This window comes from Pyrgilauda ruficollis, unplaced genomic scaffold (genome assembly GCF_017590135.1).
Source record: "Pyrgilauda ruficollis isolate IOZ18807 unplaced genomic scaffold, ASM1759013v1 scaffold83, whole genome shotgun sequence".
Taxonomy (NCBI): Eukaryota; Metazoa; Chordata; class Aves; order Passeriformes; family Passeridae; genus Pyrgilauda; species Pyrgilauda ruficollis.
The window spans coordinates 907,720-933,762 of record NW_024530266.1 but is presented as its reverse complement, the minus strand read 5'-3'; the positions used below and the strand labels follow the sequence as shown (position 1 = coordinate 933,762).

Below are 26,043 nucleotides of genomic sequence, written 5' to 3'. Positions count from 1 at the left end.
GCTGTGGTCTGGTTCCGTCCCTGCATCACTCCTCTGCAGTCTCCAGCTCTGCCCAGAGGACAAAATTAGTATCCATAGAGAAGCAGCAAGAAAACAACTGACTTGGAAACATGTTTTCCAGCTAACCCAATCCTTTGTTGGGAAAACAGCATGATGCAGGTTTCTTTCAGTCTTTTAACTTCCCTGTGCATGGAGTTCTTGTAAGGTGCAAGTTAAAGCTAAAGGAATAAAGAGCTCTAAACTCTTCCATGTTACTTGCATAACATATATTTAAAAATAATTTTAAGCCTGGTAAAAAGGCTGTTGATGGGTGCACTTGTGCAATCCATGATTTTTTTCCCCCCCGTGTAGTTTGTGCTTTCTAGCATTTTGTGCACAGCAGATGCAGTTTGTGCTGTATCTAACATGGGGGAGGCTGTTGGTGTGCTTCAGGCTGCTGGAGAATAGGAGTAAAAGGATAAGCCCAAAATTCCTCCTCTGTCCACTTGGGTCTCCACCTGGAGTACTGAGTCCAGGTTTGGGGTCCTTAGGACAAGAAAGACATGAGCCAGTTAGAGTTGGTCCAGAGGAGACCTTGGAGGTGCTCCAAGGGCTGGAGTCCCTCTGCTCTGGAGACAGGCTGGGATAGCTGGGGTGTTCACCTGGAGAAGAAAAGACTCTAGGGGGACCTTAGAGGCCCTTCCAATGCATAAAAGGGCTCCAGGAGAGCTGGAGAGGGATGGGATATTGGGAAGAAATTCTTGCCTCTGAGGGTGGTGAGGCCCTGACACAGGTCACCCAGAGGAGCTGTGGCTGCCCCATCCACAAGTGTCCAAGGGCAGGGTTGACAAGGCCTGGAGCAACCTGGGATAGTGGAAGGTGTCCCTGTCCTGGAAGATGTCCCCTGCTGGTGGCAGGGGTTGGAACAAGGTGGTCTTTAAGATCCCTTCCAACCCAAACCGTTCTGAGACTGTATAAAATGGGCACAATCAGTGACTGTGTTAAGCCTTGTTTCCAGCTTGTACATTTTACCTTGGTGAACTCTTTTTACTGAAGTTGCAGCACCCTCTTCTACTGTTTTATCTTCATCTTGGGGCAATACTGCAGTCAAGTTGCCTCTGGTCAACAAAACTGAAGAAATTTGTTGTCTGGGCTGCATAAGATGTTTTTTCCTGCAGTGATTTGTGTGTGGATCTGTCTTTGCCTCTTGGATCTTTTCAGCGGGGGGGTGGTTTAAATCTCTGTCACGTCACTTGTATTCTGTCAGATGCTAAGAGGTAACACTTGGCCTCTCTTGGTGTCCTGCTTTTAAGTCCAGGAATAAATCACATTGGTTCTTGAGGCTGTAGGCATGGTCTGGGGGCTCCCAGTGAAGGGTGTATCACTTTAAGCCTGGTTTAATATGCACACTTCATCCCACCACTGCTAATTCCCAGTCTGTCTCCCAGCTTTGTCAGCAATCTCTTCTTACACTAGGAGGCTGGAGGCAGTGGCACAGCCATCCCAACCTGTTTTAAAAGCAGAGGTCTAGGAATCAAGTGCCTTGTTCTGACACTCCTGAAGCAATAAATTTTATTTAAGGACTGTGAAGAGTGACTTCCCAGGTACCAGCCAGAGAAGATACTCACACATCCTCAATGCACAACATAATCTCGTGGGTTTGAACACTGTTAAACTGAGTGATAATTATTTGGCATCTTTTATTAAACATTGATTTCTGAGGCATTTTTCTGAAGACTAATGCTAACTACAAAGTGTTCACATGCATCTAATCTTTGCCCTAGGGTGGGAGTGAGACTGAAAATAATCAAGTCTGCCTTGTTGTGAAAGCTGGAAAATATTGCTGCTGTTCAAAGGAAGAATGATTTGCATTCTTCTAGTAGGTGCTGTACATGTGTAGAACAAGCTTGAAGGAAGTTTTACAGGTATTTTTTGTTTGACTGTGTTAAGCTGAAAACCTGCTTGGGCACTGTAGCATTGAGAAGAGCTTTCAGCAGTTTTATCAAGTTGGTGCAGCAACATCTGCTCCAAAGTGGGGCATCTTCCAGTGTCAGAACTGGTCAGTGTGGTGGGATGAGTGGGTTGTCCTGTCTCTGCTGCTCCTGTAGCCTAAATTCTTGTCCACAATTTGTCTGTAGTAAAAAATAGCTTAATTTTCTTTTTTAGCTGTTGTCTAAAAACTACTAATACCAAACAGAGAAATTACAACTGACTTCTTAAATTCTGTTGCCTTTTAAAAGCTGCTGCTTAGTCTGGAGGTTGCACTGTTGGACTGTTAAAGTTTGACTAATGTTTAGAGCAGCTAAATGAGTAATGTAAATATTTAAACACTAGCTATAGTGAAAACATCAACAAGATTAAAGCCTAAGCTCCCCTGAAGACATTTATGGTAATTTTGCTCATGTTAATGATTCCTTTGGCTTCAATCACATTCTCTTCTAAGGTAACTGCTCTTATCCATGGGATGATCATGTGAAAAGAGGAGTGGCATTAAAACCTTTGATTTTGAAATAATGTTGGTTCAATATCAAAATTTTGTATTGAGGCTTTAGGATGCCAAATGTACCAGTACACCAGTGAATATGATTTGTCAAACATAGGAGATGGCAAAATTAAAAGTTAGAAGTGAAGAGTTTCTTGCAAAGAGTTATATGCAAATATATGAAACTATTTTTGGTGAGAGAATGTTTGAAAAATACTTTACTGTTTCTTCCTTAACATTTTTGGATCTTTTGTGTGTTTTACCATAAACGATGAACATACTTTTGTTTGTTCGCTGCAGTAAAAGCTTGGATAATACTTGATGGAGTAGCATTCTCTTTTTTTATTTTATCCGTGGATTCCTGTTGCTTAATAGCTGCTGAATTTTCATAGCTTTTGAAGTGTCAGTGAACTTTGTTTCAGTGTCTTGTGTACCTGTTTGTAAGTTCCAAAAGAGGTCGTTTTATATCAAGGAAAGGAGAAGCATATGACAGCTTGTATTGTGTATAAACTGTACTTATTTTTCCAGTTGTAACAGATATGTCCCTTTTTCCTAAACTTTGTTTTTTTCATTGTGGTGCTCAGTTGCTGGTCTTTGTTAATTTACTTCAGAATTTTAAATGAGCAGTTCAAAGGGGCTGTAGGGGAGTGTGGGTTGCATTTGGGTTATTATTTCTTTAATTCAGACTGATAAACTGATGTCACATTGTTTCTTCATATTTAGATGGAAAATGTTTTCAGAGGAAAGCCCAGTTCTGTAGTTGTGCTGTTGAACTGCCTTCATAGTTTATGGCAGAGACTCATGCCTTGGTGTATGCAAAAACATGTGACAATCACAGAATATCCTGCCTTGGAAGGGACCCACAAGGATCATGGAGTCTGACTCCTGGCCCTGCACAGGACACCCCACGAATCCCACCATGTTCCTGAGAGCACTGTCCAAACACTTCTTAACCTCATGTCTTTTACTGGAGCCTCACACTATTGTTTTCTGGGATCAGGAGCAAAGTCTTGCTTGAAGGCAGCTCCTTCTCACATTCCCTGAGTGACTTTTACACAGGCAGATAGTGATAGGGAAAGGGGGAATGGTTTTAAACTAAGAGAAGAGAGATTTAGAGTAGGTGTTAGGAGGAAATTCTTCTCTATGAGGGTGGTGAGGTCCTGGCACAGGTTTCCCAGAGAAGCTGTGGCTGCCCCATCCCTGGAAGTGTCCAAGGCCAGGGTGGACATAGCTTGAAGTATCCTGGGCTAGTGGAAAGTGTTCCTGCCCGTGGCATGGCCCTTCCAACCCAAACTGTTCAACACTGGATTTAACATACTTATGGTTTTTGTCATGCATCAGCAGTTGAGATGCCTCAACAGATTACTTTTCTTTTTCAACATGTGAGAAGTAAAATAAATAGGAAGTAAATACAGAAAGATTGGAAGTCATGTTTTTTTGTTTTTTTTTTTAATCCTGACCACAGGGCTGGTGCTGAGTGATGAGTGCCTCCAGGTGGTTGCCTTGTGTTTGGGTGGTTTTTGCAGGTTTATGTCTTGGCGTGGTACCTCAGATGTCTGTTTTGATTTTCATTGCCTTGAAATATTTTCAGCTGATCTTTAAAAAGGTAGTGTTTGAAAATATTCCTAACTTGCCAGCATGTTGTGTTCTTCATATGATTTTGCATCCTTTGCTGCCCTGGGAGAAATGATGGACATGTTTCTGAACTTTTTAGGGCAAACTAACTCACTAGTAAGGGACAAATAATTGGTTTATTGAATTATTTTGCAAGGTAACAATATGGAGATGCTGTGGCAAAGTGCTGAGCTCTGAGAGGAGCTCTTTCTGGCAGGCTCTCCCTGCAGAAGGTGTTGGGGAGGCATGTCATGACTTGAATAACCCCAAAATAGCCATTTGCCGCTGGACAGAGCCAGGTAGGACATGGTGAAGATCAGAACTTTGTTCCTGACTTTTATAACAGTGGTATTTCCCTTTCTTCAGTTTTCCTCCACTTGTCTTTATTGCTCACGTTATAACAAAAAGAATTATTAAGATAAGCTTTTTTTCCTAGTTTTTAACCCTGACTGGTTCTTTCTCTGTAAATTTCACTGCACTTGTCAGTATCTAAGGACTTTTGGTACTCAGTGGTAAACTAAAGTCTCAATTTTCATGGATTGTTTTTTGTTTGTTAAAGAATTATCAACTGGAGTAATGTTGCATATAAGGAAGATAATGTGAAACCTAAATTAACTCAAGGATATACTAATATAAAAACTTAGTTAAAAGTGTTAGCAGTGTGTTTTCTCAGGATTAATTGTAACTTTAAGTAATGCTCACATAGGAAGAGAATTATCAAAATCTTGTTTTTAAAGCACATTTTTGGTGGTTGTTGCCACAAATATGGGATTTTCACATCACACTTAATTTATAGCTCATATTCCAAGAGTTTGGAAGCTTTTATTGTGGATATGTGAACATTAGGTTGGGTCAGTATTCTGGGCATTTTTCCTGCTTTATGCTAAGACCAATGCAGTATTTACATTGATCTTTTTTATTTTTATTGGAAAATGCCACTGTGAAGTGTTGAAATTGAAATGTCTTAAAAGCTGGAATCAAATCAATGCAATATGCTAGTTTATGGACTTTAAATATTATGTCAGGTCCCTTTTTGACCAAACTAGTTTGAGAGATGTGCAGCCACGGGGTTGTGTTGTGTAGCTGTGCTCGGTGTAACTTGAATTCAGTGCAGGTTTCTGCAGGGTACCAGCACCCTCTCGTGGGCTGTGTGATTGTGATTTTGGAACTGTTGTAGAATAGTCTTATCTGCACACTGCTAAGGCCCCATCAGTATTTTTTTAGAACTAGGAGGTTTTTAAATAAAAGCTGTCTCTTCCTGGTCCAACAGCTGTCCTTATTTGTGGAAATAAAATTGTTCACACCATCCCTGTTATTATCCTGTATCCTCCTTAGAATCAGAATGACAAAAAGGTTTGGATGTTAAGAGACCTTAGGAATGGGGGTGTGTGTGTGTTTTACCCTTCATCTGCCAGTTGTTTCCACCCCACTGCTGGTAGTTGAGGGATTTTCCGCTTTTGCAGGGGAGTCCAGTCTGATCTCAGTGGGATCAAGAAAATGGTGTTTGGAAAGGGGGTTGTTATATGAGGGGCCTTTTATATGGATTAAAATCACTCAATAAAAATAAAAACCGAAGATCTAACTTAAAAAAAATCTAACAAGATAAGAAGTTTGGATTTGCTTTCAGAATAAGTTGGCTGTGGTAGCACAGATATTTATTTTGTTTTTAAACCATTATTTACCGCTTTTTTGCTGAACCCTCTCTCCTGGAAGGTACAGAGGTTGCAGATTGGGTTCTACTACGTAACTGCTTGTACCTTAGAGATGTTCTTTCTGTTTTTCTGATTTTTTTAAGGTTTTTTCTTTTTCTTTTTTTTTTTTCTTTTTCTTTTTTTCTTTTTCTAGCCAGGAATGTCCAGAATGGTCTTTGCTAGGGTTACAAAAGACTTGGCTCTGGGACTGTGTACCTGTCATATGGACTATTTATTTTTAGAGAATCAGAAATGTGTCCCTTTTTAAGGTCAGGAGTTGCTGTTTGTAATGCACAAATTGTGAAAGAACCAAGGAATTGACTGCATTTCCTCTTCTTGCAGGTTGCAGAATCAGCATGTGTCTCCAATAGTTAAAAAGGTAAGCACACTATATTTGCAAACATGGAGGAGGATTCTCTGTTTCCTGATTGATGCATTTGGCTCATAACTTGGAAGAGGAGAAACTTCATCTTAATGTACTTGACAACTATTTAGTACTTTCTTGTTTTATCTCTAACTTCTATTTATGTTTGGACTATTAAGTCCCTTAACAAATACAGTGTATGAATATTTCTTCAAAGAGTATGTAAAGTAAGCTGATAATGGGGGCCAAATCTATAAGTAAATGAGAGTTTCAAGGATGTTTTGGTGCGTGGAGATGTTCATGGGATATCTATTTAAAAATTTATCACATGATATGGGATGTATATAAACATACTTTATATCTGTGTAAAATATGGGCTGCAGCATGGCCTTGAGCCTCCTGCTGCCAGGGAACCTGATGGGAAGGGACTAGAGATGCCACAGCTGCAGGGTCACTAAGCTGGGCTCACAAATCCTTCATCACAAAACTCCATCCATCACAAGTCATAAATCCATGGAATAATAGGCTTTGTTCCACTGGGCTAGGTGGCAGAGGGGAGAATTGAGGAGATGCTGAAGTTGTTCATCAGTCTTGCTGTGTTGCTTCTGATCTTGCCTGGGTTAGTTTATCTTTGGGGTTTGGGTGGAATATGCTAGAGTTGTTTAGTGTCTCTGCATTTTTGGTTCAGGGATGTAGGTGAAATGGGAGTATTGGAGATGGGTAGGTCCCAAATTGCACCTGAGAGCTGCTTTTTCTTTGGAGAGAAGGCAGCCCATTTTCTCCTTGATGCCTCAGTGTGTGTCAGATCTGTGAAATACAAGATGTTGTGGGATTTACTGCTTCCAGCACACACATTAACACTGAATGCCAGTTTTGTTCTGTGTGCAGCATTTACTTCCTTGCACTTGGTTTTCAACCTGCTTTTGTCTAATCATGTGGACATGATAATATATATAAGGATATAGAGTATTTAACTAAATATGTATTACAGATTGGTTATTACAGGGCTGTTCAGCCTGGAGAAGAGAAGACTCTGGGAGACCTCATTGTGACCTTCCAGTACCTAAAGGGGGCTTGTAAAAAAGAGGGAGGGTGACTTTTCATGTGGACAGATAGTGGTAAAAGAGGAGGAAATGGTTTTAAACTAGAAGAGGATAGATTTAGATTAGAAGTTCTCTGTGAGGATGGTGAGGCCCAGAGAAGCTGTGGCTGCCCCATCAGTAGAATTGTTCAAGAGCAGGTTGAACGGGGCTTGGAGCAAGCTGGGATAGTGGAAGGTGTCCCTGCCCATGGCAGGAGCTGGAAAGAGGTGAACTTTTAAGTTCCCTTCTGACTCAAACCACTGGTCTATGATTTGGTTTTATGATATTTTTTGATTTCCTAAAACTGTTATTAATGTTACACCTGCAGCGGGTCACCAAGTTTCTCTCTCACGTGCACTGAATATGTTTCTTTAGACGATAGCCAGATTTTAGAGACCTTTTTCTCCCTTCAAAGCTGTCATCCTTCAATGCCTTGTCCTATGCCTCCTTCCTGAGTGTCATACCCCAGAGTGACTGCCTTGAGGAGCAGGGATTGGTAGAGTTAGGAGCTGCTTTGGGGAGGAGAGCTACAAAGGTGACCTGAAGAAGTCTCTTTTCAGTCTTTACACTAAATTTTGTGAATCAAATCTCTGACAGATTAGGGCTGATAAAGTAATTATTAAAAGCAAAATCACTTTTGACGTCAGATAGCTAATGCAGCAACTCTTCCCCCAGAAGGAAGGAGAAATGCACATTGTTATGTATCTCCATCTTGGCTGTGTTGAGAACAAGGTGGTAAAAGTTTGAGCAGCTGAAGGAACTATGGTAAAAGGCTCAGTAGTTGCACAGGCTGCTCTTTGCATTTTACAAATTGTGCTGTTTTCTCAAAGATGCAAAATGAGTTCTCGTCACCCTAAGGGGTGTTTTTTCCCTTTCTCTCTTTGTCAGTGTTGCTGTTCCTTCAAAGCTGTGTACATACCTCACCCTCCATGTCCTTAGTCTGTCACACACAGCTTATTGTGTACTGAGATGTGAAACCTGGCTTGAAACTGTTAATTAGCATGCAGAACACCACACCAAATTAGGCACAGCACTGGTTTGTGGAGTTGCTCTTTGATGGGACTCATTTCCTCCTGATCTTACTGGTGAACATGTGACTGTGGCATGACTATTGCATTGGTGGCTTGTTCCTCCATGGTTAGTTCTTCTTTCTAAATTCAGTGTCAGCTGAGCTCAAATGATCCTGTTGCTCTTTTCTTCATTTTCAGAGAAGTAGTGTCTAGTAACTTGGATGCTGAAGTAGAGCTTCAGTTCCTTTGAAGTGGGGAAGTTCGAAGCTTTTAGTGCTTAGGCTTCAGACAAAAATCATTACAGTCACTCAGTCTCTGCTTTCCATCACAGTCTGGAGATGTAAAAGCTGTTACCTGGGATCTGGGGAATGAGTGCCAGCAGGTAGAGTTCCCTGTTAGCACATCAGCCCAGTTCCAGTGGTGAGCTGGAGCATGTTGGGTTTGGTTAGTGAAATACTTCTACTTTAAGATGCCAGTGGCAATGTTTTTCAAAAAATGCCAGCCTGGATAGTTGTCAAAATATGATGGTGCATGTAAGTCATGTACCAGAGATCATCTAGATTCACTCATGTGCTGTGTTGCTGATGTGCTGAGAAATAAAGGTCTGAGAGCAGCTGGAGGTGACTGATCAGAGAGGTCTCATCACTGCAGTGGCAGACTGAAGAAACCTGTGGAGCTTGCCCCTGCAGGCATTCCCTGCTGGAAGGTGCTTTTTTGTCCTGTGAGGTTTAATCTGAGGGCAGGATTAAAGGATAGCTGCAACCCTCAGCCTGTGCTCATGATCTGTAGGATCTACAGGATCAACATATGTTTGTTGGTCACTCAAACGGGAAAACAGGATGATACCACATTATCCTATAATGTCACATGTTAGTTTTTAGTTTATGAAAAAGCTGGAAAATACCACAGGTGATGTTGACAATGGGAGGCCTCTTGGTCAGGTCTGATAGAAACCTTTGTATGGAAAATCTGTGACTAAAGTATATTTGAGATTGGCATATTTATGTATTCCTGCTATTTCCAGCTACATTCTGTGCCTTTTGAGGCAGTGTATGAAATGGGAACATGAGAAACACTTGTAAAGGATGCTGAAAGCATCTTGTTTCATGCACTAGGCTGTGTAAATATTTCCTTGCTTATGTCTCTCCTTGTTTCTGAGCTGCAAGACTGAAGAGTTGCCCTCCTTTATTAACAAAATAAAATTAATTGTGCCTTTCCCCACCTAGGAGTAAGGATGCCTTTGATCTAGCCCTTCTCAGAGACCTGTCCTTCCTTGCCCCTTGTGTGACAAAGGGTTAATTGTCACATGTGCCTCTGGCAGTGGGTAAGGGTGAGCTGCATCCTCCGCTCATCTTTGTTCACTGGACTGTGCATCAGTGCACTCCAGGCTTCCAGGGGCTGGGTAGAGGAAGCCCAGGGATAACCTTCCTTTTGGGAATAGGTTGCTGCTGCTTTGGGAGAGGGTGAGGGTGGCACAGGTGGTAGGGGTGCATGGCATCACATCAAGGCATGGCTCTGGGCATGGGGAGCCTCTGCAGCGTGGCCCGAGTGCACTGGAAGCGCAGGAGGGTGAAGCGGTCTGAGAGGAAAGGTAGGGCTTTAACTGCTGCGTTCAAATGCTGGAACGAAGGAGTTGGTGGAGGGGTGCTGGTGGTGTTGTAAATGTCGTTTTCAGGTGAGGTTTGAACCTCTTTGCTAAGTGCTGCTTCAGTGTTTGCACTTTGGATTCGTTAGAAATCCAGTTTGTCAGAAATACTTTGAGAAAGATCCATTTGCCAGTGTTGTATTTCACTTGACTTTCAAAGTTTGGAAGGAGAGGACTTCTTAACAAATATGAAACTTCTCTAAAACGGCAGCTTTCTGACTTACACTGTTTTCTAATAGTTGTCATCTGTCAGGTTAATGGGATTTTTTCCATATATGCTATTCGCTGCATCTAACGTGTTGTTAGTTGCTAAATTTCCCTTTCAATACATATTTAGGTTTTCTCTCAGTAATGCAAATAAACCAAGATAACTCTTAAGGTCTTTCACAACTCTTTTTTGCATGCAGTTGATACCTAGGATATTGAAACAGAAGAAATGCAGGTTATCTCTAAGTCCTCATGTGCTATGTATTTACTATAACTAACATTTACCTAAAAATCTCTTAAGTAGTCTCCTGTGTAAGTAAAGGCCAATTCTGTTGTGTTGGCTGCTGCATTTTTAAGTCCTTCTGATGTTCTTTCTATCTTTGGAAATACTCTACAGGAATGAAATAGTTTAAAACCAGGAGAGCATTAAAGGTGTACTTTTTCCTGGCTCCACTTAAATTAGCATACATTTAGATACTGTTTTCCTGTTTGGTATGGCTGGCTTCTAATGCATCTAGGAGAATAAAGGTTTTTGTAGTCAGAACATTTCGGGGTGTGCTGCTATGCAGAATCCCTTGGCTTCAGTGAGTGAATTTAGGTAAGAGCTTGGGTGGAGGTTTGTTGCTCTGTTACGAACAAAAACCTCTCCTCTGCTACACCAGCATAGTGCAGTCAAACCCTCAATTTATTTTATCAGTATACCTGGGAGAAAACAGTCTCTGTAGCCATGGAGCTGGCTTCTGCCACAGCCCCATTCCACACAGAACCTGCTGTAAATAGACTGATCACTTTGTATTTATGGCACTTATCCCTTATTGCTGTTCTTGAAAGCTTTGTTAATCTCTGAGCAACAATTAAGCTTTTTCCTTTACTCTTACATTTTTTTTCACCAACAAAAGTTTTTTCCAAAGCTGAGAGTGTTACTGTAGTTGTGTCCCTTATCCTATAGCAGCATTTTAGGAATGAAACTTGGGAGTTTATCATGCATACCTTGGTGTCCAAGGCAGATGCACAGCTTCAGTGAAGTCCTTTTGGAAGGTGTCCTTGCTCAGATGCCACTGACCATTACCCAGCCTCTTGTGGTGTCTTTGTGTCTGTAGGACCTGAGATGTTCCTGGATGTCACTTGCTAGATGGGTTATTTACAGGCAGTGAATATGTTTATTAATGCAGTTTTGCTGCTTGAATAAAAGTTTGGAAGGTCAAAGAAGCCGGAAATGCCTTTCCTTCTTCAAAATGAAATGATAACTGAATCACTAATGATTGCAGAAGTAGTCAAGCATGTCTTGGCAAGAGAGGAAGCTTTTTTTGTAGTGAGCAGCCTGGGCTCAGAGTCCATTTGGTGAAAACATCTCCCCTGTCTTTCTAAGGGCATACATAGGTCCTATTTTATATGGAAGGACTTGGAAAAATCTTTTTTCTTATTATCAGATACTCTACCTTTGAAATCCAGGTGGGGAAAAAAAAATCCATGGATTACAGTGGGAGGAAGTTTGAAAGATAGATGTGTGTACAGAGTACTGAGTTCATTCTCTGCCCAGCTCACTACTGTCCCCTACACATTATTCACAGCATTGTAGAATGTTAAGGGATGGGAATGGACCTTACAGATCATGCAGTCCCAACTGTGGGCAGGGACAACTCCTACCACTCCAGGTTGCTCAAGGTCTTATCCAGCCTGGCTTTGAACAATCCTGGCGTTGGGGTATCCACCACATTTCGTACTCTTTAAATATCTGATTCATTCTCTTGCAAGTATTTTTGATTTGAAGTGGGTAGTTGTTAGAAATTAGTGGTAATGGAAATCAGTTATTTGTATAAAACACACACAGTCTTGTAGTGCTTAAAGTGAGGGAGGCTTAGCTTTGGGAAGTGATGGAATCACCATCCCTGGAATTGCTCAGGAAACAAACAGACATTTCATGCTTTGGTTCAGTGGACCTGCTCATATTCAGTCAAAGGGTGGACTTGACCTTGAAGGTCTTGAAGTTAGTGGTTTTGTGACTCGTATGTTCTTTACCAGAGTGATCTGCTGGTGCAGTTGTGGGGACTGGAGGGGAGGAGCTGAGTGCTGCTAACTGGACTCATGTGTTTTTTAATAAAGACAGGATTAGAAAAAAAAAGACAGGATGAGAAAAAAAAGACAGAATTAGAAAAGAAAGGCGATAATTCTTTATATGCCAAGAGTAGCCTAACTCTTAAACACATGTGGTTAAAGCTTAAAACAGAGAGCTTAGTGTCATTTGGCTGCAGTAACACTGTAGGATTGCATCTCTTAGGTGCCTTAGGGCTCTTCTGTCAGTTGTCTTTGGTTGTTTATCTTCCTCGATGCTTTCAGAATCTGTTTTAGCACAGTTACTGAAATTATTAAAAAAATAAAAAAAAGCAAGTGGAGTTTGTGTTCGCCTCTGCTTTTAGTAGACAGGAGCTTGCCTTTTTTCTCCTTCAGGCTGTGGGGTGGGGTGCTGAGCCCAGGCTGGTAACCCAGCTCCTCAGGAGGGTTTATCCATAGTGTGGAAGTGTGGGGCAGCTCTGCAGCCTTTTTCACTTCTAGCTTGGCTCGGGGAGCTCACTGATCTCCTTGATAGAAGTTAAACTAGGAATTTGTCAAGTCCTTAATTCTTGAGTACAAAGTGGTGCTGCAGGAGTAACTGGAGCCGGTGTGATGTGCTAATTAAGGTGATAATTATTTACAAGTTCTCTTGATTACAGTCAACTCATTTCCTATTGTTACAGTGGAGTGTGCTGATGTTGTGTAATGCAAACTGTCTCAAGGGTTGGGCACAAGGGGTTATAAGTGACATCAGGTGTGTGTTCAGGCCCTAGTGGGGTTCCACAGGGCTCTGTCCTTGTCCCTGTGCTCTTCAACATCTTCATAAACAGCCTGGAGGCAGGAATCAAAGGAACACTAAATAAGTTTGCTGCTGCTATTAAGTTGGAAGGAGCTGTTGACTCCCTCGAGGGCAGAGGGGCCCTATAGAGAGATCTTGATGAATTTTAGGGCTGGGCAGTCCCCAACCATAAGAAGTTTAATAATAAGGTCAAGTCCTGGATTCTGAGGTAGGGCAACCCTGGCTGTGTGTATGGACTAGGACATGAGAGGAATGAGAGGCTGGAGAGCAGTGTTGTGGAAAGGGACCTGTGGGGTCCTCTTTGATGGCAAGTTGAGTAGGAATCAGCAGTCCCCTGGCAGCCAGGAGGGACATCAGGCACAGCATCCCCAGCTGGGCAAGGGAGGAGATTGTCCTGCTTTGCTCTGGGCTGGCATGGCCTCGCCTTGAGTCCCAGGGGCTGGTTTGAGCACTACAATGTGAAAAAGACATGAAGCTATTAGAGATTGTCCAAAGGAGTCTGCAAAGAAAGTGAAGAGTCTGGAGGGAAGCCATAGGAGGAGCAGCTGGGAGCACTTGTCTTGTTCAGCCTGGAGGAGACTGAGGGGAGACCTCATTGTGATCTTCATCATCCCACTCTGGCCTTTGGCAGATTGGGGCTGCATCTTTCAGTCTGATGGACATCTCAGTTTTAGGAGCTGGATCTTCAGTCAGGATTTACCCAAACAGCCCAGTACTAAGCCAGGGCCTGGGCTGCCGCTTTTAAAGGCTCTTAAAAACTTATTAAGAATAAGTTTTGAACCTAATAAGTTGGTACCTTAAAGCCTAAATATCCCCCTCCCTGTTTTCCAGACAGAAGCCGTCTCTGCCAGCCAAGAAACCAGCAAAGATATTTCACAATGGATGTAGATGATGAAGAAAACATGAGTAAGATGTGTTTATTTACATTGTAATAAACTCTCTAATAGTTCCTGAAAGTAACTTTTTTTCTTCCAAGCACAGGGGCAACTGCAAAGGAACGTCAGGTGCAGAAATGAAGATACTTTAAAATGCAGTGAAGAAGAGTGAATTGGAGCTTTTGCATTAACAGTGTTTTTAATATGCTAATATAGTTATACCTTCTGTATTGTACTTTATATTTTTCCTACAGCAGCTGACTAATCAAAATATTTCCCTGTCTTGAACCAGAAGTGGAAAAGGGAGGGGTAATATCAGTAGTGCCCATGCCAAGGGTGAAATACCAGTAAGGAGTGATGGGTAAGGTGGAGGGGATGGAGTTGAAGAGTACAATATAAAGGAGGGAGAGCAGAAAAAGAGAAAGGAAAAAGCAAAGGAGGAGCTGGAAAAGCTCTCTGCAGGTCTCACATGGGCTTATTATTCTCTTTAGATGCTGATTGTCCCAGCCCTGAGCTACTGAATTATTAAAGTGATTTTAAAGCACAAAAGTAGTCAAATAAAGTGATCATCTTGGTGTGTACTTGATGTAGCCAAGTGTGTGAGACTGCTCACTCTGGGGTATAATTAAGATCCAATAACTTATGAGAAGAGTATTCTCCTTGAACTGTTCTAAAATATTTTTACTGTTACTTGCTTTTCAGCTGTCTCTTTTTTCTGTGACTCAGAGAATTGTTCTGTTGCTGCTGTGCCTTTCCTGACTGTAAATAATTGTACATTATGTTATAACAAATGTGATTATTTTTCCCCCAAGTGACAGTGTCTAAAGAGTGCAACTGGCAAAGGTGACAAAGCCCAGCACTGGCTTTGGAGCAGAAGAGTTGCAGTTCAGTCTGGAGGAGTTACAGAACAATTTTAGAGAGAGATGAGGAAGTTAGATCATTATGTTAAAATAAACCAATCAAACCCAAAACAAACATCTTCCCCCCAAAAAAGCCAAAACTGAAGTGAAAAATATTACCTGAAATAGAATGAATCTTTTTTCTTTAGTGAAACAGTGAACTCAACTGCCGTATGCTTGGTATAATTTTCTTTTCCTTGATATATGAGAAATTACTTCACATGGATATTTTAACTATTTCTAAAGGTACCTTCCCTACAGAGGCCTTCAAAAAGTGTAATTGGATAATTCTCATAGTTTTTTTTTTTTTATAAAACATCCCTTTTCTCAATAATGGTATAGCTGAACATGACTAGAAGGTGCATTCCTGAGCTGGAGAAATATAATCTCTTTATAGGGACATTCTTTAACTCTGTGTCATTAAGAAAAACACTAATTTTCTTGCCTCTTCTGTGTTTTTTTGTGTGTTAGTGCATCAATATGGGAAACCATTCAAGGAATTTGTTATTTTGTCAGGAGCTTGGCTCCATAGAACTTTTTTAGGGAATGCATTTGTATGATTTCAGTTGTGAGATGTCAGAACCTTGGCTGAGCCCAGTTCATATAAAGTGCAAGATGACCTTCTTCATGAATTTGAAAATTAAATCATCTGATTTGGGGAGGTCAGAAATCAAAGTTTAAATTCTTAAGTTATTTGCTTTGATTTGTGCAGAGATATATTTTTTAAACTTTTTATCTCTTTTTACTTTTAATCTCTTATAATTGTGAAGTGGCATGTTAGAAGATGCTTATTTAATTTTTTATTATTTTATGTAACTGCTTTTGGGAAAAGGTTCTTGAAAGAAAGGAAGGTGGGCTATGCAGTCTTGGTAGCCTGTGGTTGCATAACAAGAATTCCTCTGCAGTAACCAGAATTAAGATGATTTTTGTTTTTTTGTTCAGATGAAATATAAGACAGTGATGATGTCTTACATTAATAAATTAATATCCCTGAGAAAACAGTGTTTCAGACTTCAATTTTTAGTGTTTTCCTTCTTTATCCTTTGGTCATAGAGATGCTACAAGATATTTGGGGAAAGAGATGGTTATTTAGAATGTTTTTATTTGTTTTTTGTTGTTTTGCATGGCTGGTGTGTCTGCAGTACTCTGAACACTTGGAACACAAGCATGTGACTCTCCTGATCTTTATCTTTGATGTATTTACTCCTTTTTCTAAAAGATGCTCTGAAGAGAGCATGTGGTCTTTTCTGCTTATTTTTGAATTAAAAAAAATGACTTAATTAGAATTTCCCCAGGCCACCAACTAGAGCAGCAGTATAAGGGGCAGCTAGAACCATCTTTTGGTTCAGCGAAGAGTTGTATTTAATTAACTGTGTTCCAAATCAGACAGAGCAGGGGGAGTGTTGTCTCTTAGCAGGCAGGTAATGGAAGGTCCCCAATGGAAAAAGCATCTTAATGGCAGACACTTTTTAATTACAGGGAATAAACCCAAAAATAAACCAGCACGTCCAGATGAAAGATTTATTTCTTTACTGGCATGAAAAATTCCCCATGCCATTTTCCTGTTTTGAGTGTTGTTGGGTTTGTAAGTGCTCAGCTGAAATCTGGAGCGCAGAACTGTCCTTCTGCTGAAGTTGTTGATGTCAACTATGATTTTTACTAAGGTCGCCTCCACAGATATAAGTCAAATATCTAGTTGAAGCTGCCAGATATTTTTAATGACAAGGAAATACACCAATCTCATGAAAAATGTCTGTTTTTTAAATAATCAGTTATATAAATGTTTAAGAAAACAGGATCTCAGTCATCAAGTGTTTATGTATGTGTTAATGCTGCTTTAAAGCCTTAAATACACAGCAGATGTGATGGACTTCGAAGGGCTCTCTAAAGCATTCATTCCTTGAAAAATTAAATTTGAAGATTGGAAATATTAGAGATTTTCTGTGAAATCATGCACAACATGAGGTGTTTAATATTAGAATCATCAAACTTGAAAAAATAGCAAGTAAACCCCAGTAGATGCAGTAAGACTAGCATCAAAGAAAGAGATGGGAGATGTTTTTGTGCCATTTATAATGAAGTGGTGAAGCACCTTGCTCAGGACATCGTGGATACCATGGGTTTATGGGGTCTTTAAAAGCCTTTAGAAAATGTGTTTTTTGGGGAAAAAGGCATGTGTAGCTCCCTGCCATGATCTCTGGGAGAGCCTAGAACTGTGAGGCTGCCCTGGGGCGGGTCACTCATGTCCCTGGGAAAACACGTATACGTTCTTCTGCTGGTGTGATGCTCTCTCCTGGTGTCTCTTGGTGGCCCTGTCACATGTGGGCAACTGGGCAAGGTGAGGAAGAGCAGGAGGGCCATTCCTAACTTCTCTGCAAGGGTGGCATGCCTGGAAAAGGCATCCAGGGAGAGGCTGGGCTGGAGGAGTTAGTCCATGTCTGAACATGGACAAGATTAGAGGTGACTTGACTTGAACATCTCTGACTTGAACAGGTTATGTTTTGACTAATCTTCCCAAGCCCTCAGGTAATTAGAGAGCCTCAGCACTGCTGGGCTGGACAGGCTGACCAAAAGGACCAAAAGCACACCTTCACCCTTGGTCTGAAAGGCAGAGACCTTTCTTTGCAGTCCAGCAACTGTGTGGGTTGAAACAAGCTCAGGTCCTTTTGGTTTGCACAGAAAGTCTTTCACTTTCCATCACAGACTTGGACTTGGATCAGCTCCACAGTTATCTCATTTCCTGGTCTCTTGGTTTGATTCAGGATCAGCTCCCTATGTTCTTCTTCTCCAAGTTTCTTCCACCCTGCAGGTTCTCCAAAGCTAACAAAGCCTAGTAGCTCTCAGGCAAGGAGTAGTTTTCTTCCCTTCTCTCTTAATGAGACAAGGTAAGCCTGCAAGTTTATTTCCTGCTCCCTACAAGTCCCTCCTCTCTGCCAGGACATTGTTTCCCCTGCCTGATGGAGTTCCTCCAGCTGACATGCTTACATGGAAAAGTTTTTAATGTTCAGCTGAAGGCTGTTCAACTCCTGTTTTCCTCCTACAGGCACTGGTAGTGGTTTTCATATAAAAAGAAATAAAATCAGAGACCCTTAATTAGTGTTAATGATTTCTGTTTAGATTTAAAGTCTTGGTGGTTGATAACAAATAGCTGGTGCCACCAGTAAGGGCAGTTTTTTAGATGAGATGTAAGAAACTCATGATGTAAGGAAAGATTTAAAATTTCCTCCATTGTCCTTAGATTCCTCTACCATAAATACATATTTTTATAAAGAATATATGCATGAACACTTTGTATTGACAGTTGTGGCCCTATAGTCTTCATTCTCCAGGCAATATGTTTGTTGCTGAACAAGAGATACTTGATTAAATGTAGCAGATTTCTAGCAATGAAACACTTCAGAATTTTGATTTTTGCCTGAATTTAAATGCCTTAATTGCATGATCAATACTGTAAATTCTTTGTTGTGCTGCTATGACTTAATGAATTGTATTCCTACTTTGGCTTTTTCTTTTGATCTTTTTTTTTTTCCTTCCTTTTTTCTCTTCGAGCACCGAAAGGAGTAACCTATCGAGCTTTTGCTGGAGGATGTTATAAATGAAAATTTAGTAACCATTCCATCAGCTTTGTAACCTGGGTGAAGTGATGTGTGCATGGTAGGGGATTTTTAGGGAAGACTGAAAGCATGACTGGAATTTGTCACTGTGAAGGAGAGCTTTCACCTGGTTTGCTCTAATTTCAATGACCATTTGTCACCTTGAGTCAGTGTAGATGTAATACACATAGGTTGAAGTTTTGGAACAGGAGAATTAAAAATACTTGATCTATTGCATTTGCCTTTTCATTCACAAATGCCAGTAGAAAGCACAAATAGTTAATTTCCTTTGTTTCTTTATCAGGATGAAAATGAGGTCTTTGAACTTATAGCAAATTCAGTTCCTTATATATAGCTCTGACATATCATTACCCCAACTTACATTTTTGAAAACAAATCATTACATTAATATTGTATTGTTTTCCCTGTCCTCCCATTAAAATGTTATCTCAGTCAGTGTGCAGCTTTTGTCATACTTCTATTCTACATAGCCTTAGAGAGGATCTCTAGTGATTTTTGGCTTTGTAACTCCATTACAGCAGTTTCCTTGACAAGGAATTATGCTTGTAAATGACAAAATAGAGATTTTTTTAATAGAAGGCTATCTGGAAAATTATGGAGTTGTGGTCCTGCTGGCACAGTGGGCTGCTGTAGTTCCTGAGAAAATTGGGATGAGGTGAAATAAATGTTTAGAAAAGGCATAAAAAACCCATTGAATTTGAAAAATATGGAATAGCTAAAGAGAAATAAAAGCATTCAAACACTCTTCAGTCATGGTACTTACCAAAGAGCTGCCTAATTTTTCATTTCTCTGAACAAAGGTTTTATTTATGCAGTTTATCAATTTAAGCAACTAAAATCACTGTGGGGAAAAAAGCGACATGACCAAACTGATAATAGAATAGAGTTAAATATCTGGCTCAGAGTTGTGGTCTTAGGCATCCATTTTTACTTTACTAATGGTAGTTGTTTGTTTTGTGGGCATATGTTGCTATACCTTATATTGTTGATTTAAAGAGTTTTTGAGGTTAAATATAACTTAGAAGTAAAAGTTTTGTTCATAATTAAAATGAAAAAGGTTGTAGTGATTTTTTTGCTGTGCAGTTGTGTCAGGTGTGTGGTTTGAAGACTGAGTGTGTTATTTCTTGAGTTATTGAGAGGTTGTGTTACATTATCGTCATCCCCAGTTGCATTGCAAAAACATTTAACCTGTGAGCACACATCACTTAACCAGTTACAAAGAGAGATAAAGGAATCTATAAATTTTGCATTTACAAGATCCTGCACCGAAGGCATTGTAAGTTACTCTTTCTGGGCACCGCAGGTTCGAGCAGCACCGACATTAAAGAAAACCGCAATGTGGACAACGTTCCCCCCAAGGACAGCGCCGGGCAGGGCCTTGGCGAGGGGACCCCGCTCTCCAACGGCGGTGGCAGCAGCAGCAGGAAGAGACCTCTGGAGGAGGGCAACAACGGCCATTCCAAATTTCGCCCCAAGAAGAGGAAGAAAACGCCCGGCCCCGTTCTGCCAAAGAACGCCCTGATGCAGCTTAACGAGATTAAACCCGGTTTACAATACAAACTCCTCTCCCAGACGGGGCCTGTCCACGCCCCCATGTTTGTGATGGCGGTGGAAGTCAACGGGCAGGTGTTTGAGGGGTCTGGCCCAACAAAAAAGAAAGCCAAGCTTCACGCTGCCGAAAAGGCTCTGCGCTCCTTCGTCCAGTTCCCAAACGCCTCGGAGGCCCACCTGGCCATGGGCAGGACTCTGTCGGTCAACACAGACTTCACGTCTGACCAAGCCGATTTCCCCGACACCCTTTTCAACGGCTTTGAGACGCCGGTCCCTTCTGATGCTTCCTTTTACCTGGGCTCCAACGGGGACGGCTCCTTTGGCTCCGGCGGGGACTACGGGTTGCCGTCGTCTGCCGTAGCCAGCAGCCTTTCCCAGTCGCCTCTGCCCCCACCCTCCCCCTACCCCACGGCCAGCGGGAAGAATCCCGTCATGATCCTCAACGAGCTGCGCCCTGGGCTGAAGTACGAGTTCCTCTCGGAGAGCGGAGAGAGCCACGCCAAGAACTTTGTCATGGCTGTGGCAGTGGACGGTCAGACTTTCGAAGGCTCGGGAAGGAACAAAAAGCTGGCGAAAGCTCGGGCTGCTCAGTCAGCCCTGGCATCCCTGTTCAACATGCAGCTGGACCAGACTCCATCTCGCCAGCCCATTCCCAGCGAGGGGCTCCAGTTACACTTGCCACAGGTGAGAAGCCCTTTGGGTGTTGTGGATGGCTTTGGGTAATGACCAAGAGGAGTCAGATGGCGTATTGAATCAGTTTGAACAGCATTTCTGCCTCTGCAGATATATATGTGTCTATATATATGTATGCATATCTGTATTAGGTGATTTATACAGTTACAGCTTCTGACAATTTGTATTCTCTTGCACAGAGAAGAGGCTTTGTTTCTGATGTTTTCAGCCTTGATCCTGTTGTGTAAGAGAGCACCAGTGCCAGCTTGAATTATGGCTTGTGCTGGGGAAAGATTGAATCACATCTTGCTCGTCTCAGGCAGCAAGACTTAGATGGAGTTCAAGTGAGAATTACTGCTTCAAGTGAAGTTATTATTTGATACAATGGTTTTTAGCAGAGAAGAAAATCATTCTCTCCTGCAAACAGAAATTGTTGCGAGTCAAGGTCAGATTAAGTGAGGCTGTTGCAACTGTCTCTGATTTCCATGTGTATGCATCCAGGATGTGTGGTTAAATGGCTCTCATCTGAAGGGGTGTGCTCTAGGCAAATGAATTAATATGCATATAGAAGTTACTTAGGCGAGTAAATCTGGCTGAGAAGTAATCTAAATCAAATAGTTAATGAACTAGGGAAAGTATCCAACATACCAGACACAGATCAGAAATTTGAAATCACTAGAATGGAGTAATTTTAAGGGTTTTTTTAATGCAGAAAAATTCTCCCCTCTTTTCCTCTTTTTGTTTCTTCCCAGTCAAACTACACTAATAATTGTTTGACTTCTGTTGTTCTACTGCGTCTCTTGGGTCTTTTTAATGATATTATATGCCCTAAATCTAAACTAAAATATTTGTCTGTGAATTCTTTTGCAGCTTTATTATGAGAACTTCAAGGCTTTGACCTTTTCTATCTCAAAACCATTGTTCTAGATTTCATTAAAATTCTAACATAGTGTTCTGATTTGCTCATGTGGGGTCAAAGAGTATAAGTAAATGTGACTATTTTGAGTATGTTGTTTTCTCAAAATCTATAGACATTATGAATATTTTAGAATGTCCTATATGGTTTCATGTTAATGTTGCACAATTATTGTGTTACTGATAAATGTTTCCTTAATTTTCAAATTCAGGTTCATGCTGTTTTGGGTAGTTACAATTTCTTCAGTAGATTCAGTGATTTTAGACTGTGTTCTCTGCTTTTAAAAGTAGATTTGACCCCAGGCACCAGAAAAAATTCACTGCTAGTAATTCATGTGTTTTTAGTTCTTGCATCAGTAAAATGGTGAAAACTGAAACTGGAAGAGCAAAGTGTGAAAAACCCAAGCTGAGCTGGGAAAAAGATGGTACATGGGTGCTGCCTCATTTAGACCCTATTTCAAGTAATTTTTTTATTCTGGGGCTTTTGATCAGCTTGTCATCAGGATGTCATCAAGCACTTCACTGTGTTGCTTTGCTTTGAATTATAATTAGCTGTTACTGGAATTACATTAGGTCTTCTACATATTAGTGATTTTGGTCTGGTATGTATTTAATGATTTAAGCATTTGTGCTGTTTTCAGGTCCTGCTTGATTTATCTTCTTTTAGAAGTCTATGAGTTGTTTAATTATTTTAGACATTGTTTACTGTGTGAAAAAGTGTTAAATTCAGAGATAATCCTAAAGTGGGTGAAATCACAAAAACTGGAGAGTGCAGGAATGATGTAAATGAGGATAGGATTTGATACAACCAGTGGAAAAATAAAATGTTGATCGGGTTGGGAAAAAAGGTAGAAATATGTGAGGGGAGGAAAAAAATCAAATACCAAGTGCTTAGGGGAAATAAAAGAAGTACAGTGTGCTTTTGCCAGTGAAGATGGAATTGTCTGTTGGGTGGCTGGTCCAAACCTGCCTGTAGCTCATTTGTGGAGAGAAGAATGGAGTTGAGAGATGTTCCCTGTGATGCTGGTGGTCGTGAGTGTGGCTGGATGTCTGTCTGTGACCCCAGCAGAGCTGCAGAGAGTTAAATGCGGAACACAGGTGCAAAGTATCGAATAGTACAGAAGGGTTGCTGCAGTCAAAAATGGATTGTTGTGAAATGGGTGTGAGAATAATCTTATGGGCTGTACAGGGGGTTATTGAGGTGCTGGTCCTGTGGTTCAATTCAAGCTTGTCTGCTTGCTCACAGCTTGGTCTGTTCTCAGGGATAAAGGAAGGTTCCCTGCAGTCAGGAACATCTCTGTGCTGGGAAAGTGAGTTAAACTTAGCAACACACTCAACATGTGCTTCAGAGAGGGTAGAAAAGTCCCACTGAAAAACTCAGCAGTTGTGCATGTAGCACCTTGGCAGTGGGTGTGTTGGTATTGAACAGATTGTCACGCTTGCGTTAGAGGGACTTGCATCTCCAAAACAAAGAAAACATTTTTATGGTTAGCTCTGCTTTGTGAACTGATCCAAAAAAATAATAGAATCGCAAAATGGTTTGGGTTGTAAGAAACTTTAAGGATTATCTTATTTCCACCCCCTGCCATGGGCACAGACACATTCTGCTACCGCAGGTTGCTCCAAGCCCTGTCCAACCTGCCCTTGAACACTTCCAGGGATGGGACAGCCACAGCCTCTCAGTGCCATGGCCTCACCACCCTCAGAGGCAGGCATTTCTTCCCAGTATCCCATCTAATGCTGCCCTTTGTCAATGGGAAGCCATTCCCCCTTCTCCTTCACTCCAGGTACTTGCCTGAAGTCCCTCTCCAACTCTCTTGGAGCCCCTTCAGGCACTGGAAGGGCCTCTAAGGTCTCCCTTGATCCTTCTCTCCTCCAGGTGAACACCCCAGCTCTCCCAGCCTGTCTCCAGAGCAGAGGGGCTCCAGCTCTTGGAAGAACTTGGTGGCCTTCTCTGGAGGGGTCTCACACCTTTGTCAAAGATGGCATGGTGCTGTCCCTAAAAGAAGTTCTCAGGCCAGTACCAAATGCTTTGGAGTAAAACTGAGAAAAGAACACACTGGCAGCAGTAATTCCCAGTATGTGCTTCAAACCTTCAGCAGTGCAGGCTGCTAGTGTCACTCAAGGAAAAGTTTTCCACCAGACAGTGGGATCCTGCTGCTTGGAGGTATCACCTCTTCAGGCCACTAATAGCCTACGTTAGAAAGCTGATACAGAGGTTTTCCTAATATTATTTCCTCAAACTGTTTGCTTAAAAAGATAACTCATTAGTCATGGTGGGCAGAGAGCTGGGAATTGAAATCATACACATTGAAGCTTAAATACAATTATTTAAATTGTAGAAAGCTTGATTGTGGTGAGAGAAAGCAAGTTGAGCTACACAAATAAGCAGTGTAGCTGCAAATGAGATCAGTTTGAAAAACATCACTAGAGAGAGAATTTTTAATCATTTACCTAATTCAATTTATCCTTTCTGTTGTTGTGGACAGACACTGAAACAAAACATTAAGCAGGAGAAATGGGGTGAGTAGCAGTTCTGAATGGCTACTTGTACTTGATGTGCTTTTTTTAGTCCTGGTTCCACTTGGGGTGGGAGGAAGTATAAAAAATTATTCAAATTTATAAAAGATACACAAATAATTATGAACATGATTGGAGATCTGGGAAGGCTGCTTCTGGAGAGGTACCGAGGAGTTCTAGGCAGTTCATTGAAGTGGATTGCTTAGTGTATACAGGAGAGTAAGAATGAGATGGATTCAATCGTGGGAAAAAGATAATATTGAAGAAATTAATGGGAATATCATAGATTATATGTTGGAATAATTGCTGTGGAGTTGGAAGAAATATACAAGACACATCAGCATAAACAGTGAAAGACTCTACAACCAGGCAGAAGTTTCTTTAAATCATTACAGGAAAGTTCTCTGAACTGTGTGTGCTGGTCACTGTTAAAGGAGGGGACCTTGATTTTACCTGCAATGGGAAGTTCACATAAGCCATAAACTGTGAAGATAAGGAAAAAAAATCAAAATAAACCAAGCAAGAACATTTCTGCTTGAGAGGGATCCCAGGAGAGCACAAAGGACTGAGGTGTCTTGGGTCAGTTCCTGTGAGAGATGTGAGCCGTTGCTGCTGCCTTTCCCACCATTCAGGGGATCCCCAGAATTCATCTTGGGGGTCTCCAGGGCCTTCCAAGGTCTTCCTTCAGCTCCAGATTGACCTGAACTTCATCAGCTCCTGAATATTTTTCAAGTGTGAAGGATCAGGGTTGTTGTGCTACAACATTGCTGCAACATCTGTATTTAACCAAAACCACTCTGTGTGTGTGTAGAAAAGGAGTGGGTTCACTGTAGCTTCATCAGAGAAGGGAACAACGCACCCAAAATAATTTGGAGCTCACATGCCTTACTGAGCCAACTGTCAGCTATTTTAGGTCTTTCCTTTTTTGAATTACTCAACTTGGAATAATGATTTAATGCAGAAGCGGGGGTGGAGAAACTGTGTGTCAGATGTTAGGGCATTCACAGGGAAGGTGAGACATGAGTTCAATTTCTGTTCCACTTTATTTATATGAAAGGCAGTAGAGTCAGAATGTGATGTGAAAGATCCCTACTCAGGCCAGTCACTGGCCTGGGCTTGCTGTGGAAACAGCTTCAAGTCAATGGTTTTGAGATGGGGACAGCAGGATGTAATTTCTGGCCAGTAAGTCTTGTTCCTGGTGCTGCCTTATTCCCTTCTCTTCCATGCCTTTAAATATGTCAATGCAATAGCCTGCCTGGGAGAGAGGGATAATTCTTTTAATTACTTGGGGGAGTATTCTTACCAAAGACCAAAATCTTAGTGACTACATCTATAGGCATTTAACAGTGTTTATTCCTCACTGCCCAGCTGTTGTCTCACAATTTGTGTATCAAATAGAAATAAGAAAACTTTAACATATCTGGCTGTTTTCTGGCAGTGATTTTTTTTTCCTCTTCTCCAGTTCATGCTGGATTGTTTGCATCTCCAAGGTTCATTTTGTCTTGCTTGAGTTCTGCTTAGTCCTTCTCATAAGTTCTCCCCAGTGACCAGCTCCAAGTTCGTCCAAGCATTTTTAGGTTTCCTTGCCAACAGCTTAGCTCCAGGCTCTGTGAGATGCAGCTCCATCCTGTTCTGCTCTGCAGACTTCCATCTTCCTGGAGGAACTCACTGTGTGCTCCTCTGTATACCAATACCACAGTTTGCTCTGCTGTGCTTGTTATGTGGGAAAATAAGATCCTTCTGGAAGAAGCTAGTGGATGCAGCCTGTATGCAGGCTTACTACCCAGCTGCTGTTCAGGGAGCCTTTTGTCAGTGGCTTTAGCAGGCAAAGTGGCCATGGATTTCTTCCCAGAAAGACATGGCAGTTTCTGTTCCCAGAGTTGGGGAAGACTCCTCCAGGTACCAGTCACCACCCACCACCACTTCTTTAGAAAAGGTGAATCACATGCTTTATTCCCTGTGTGCTAAACCTTTTCTAGCAGGTTTGAAGCCTCTCTTAAGCATAGAAGCATAGCGTAGTTTAGGATGGAAGTATTTCCTGTCCTGAAGCATTTCCTGTCTGGAATAGTTTG

The 26,043-nt window shown here is 41.4% G+C and overlaps 1 protein-coding gene across 1 annotated transcript in view; it reads left to right on the top strand.

The window, feature by feature from the left end:
• Positions 1-26,043, top strand: part of ADARB1 (adenosine deaminase RNA specific B1) — a 60,079-nt gene that overhangs the window by 12,324 nt on the left and 21,712 nt on the right. Inside the window, exons 2-4 of the mRNA XM_041487687.1 lie at positions 6,109-6,145; positions 13,757-13,831; positions 19,617-20,548. Of these exons, the coding sequence (XP_041343621.1) occupies positions 13,804-13,831; positions 19,617-20,548 (960 nt within the window). The 5' untranslated portion in view covers positions 6,109-6,145; positions 13,757-13,803. The remainder of the gene's footprint in view (positions 1-6,108; positions 6,146-13,756; positions 13,832-19,616; positions 20,549-26,043) is intronic.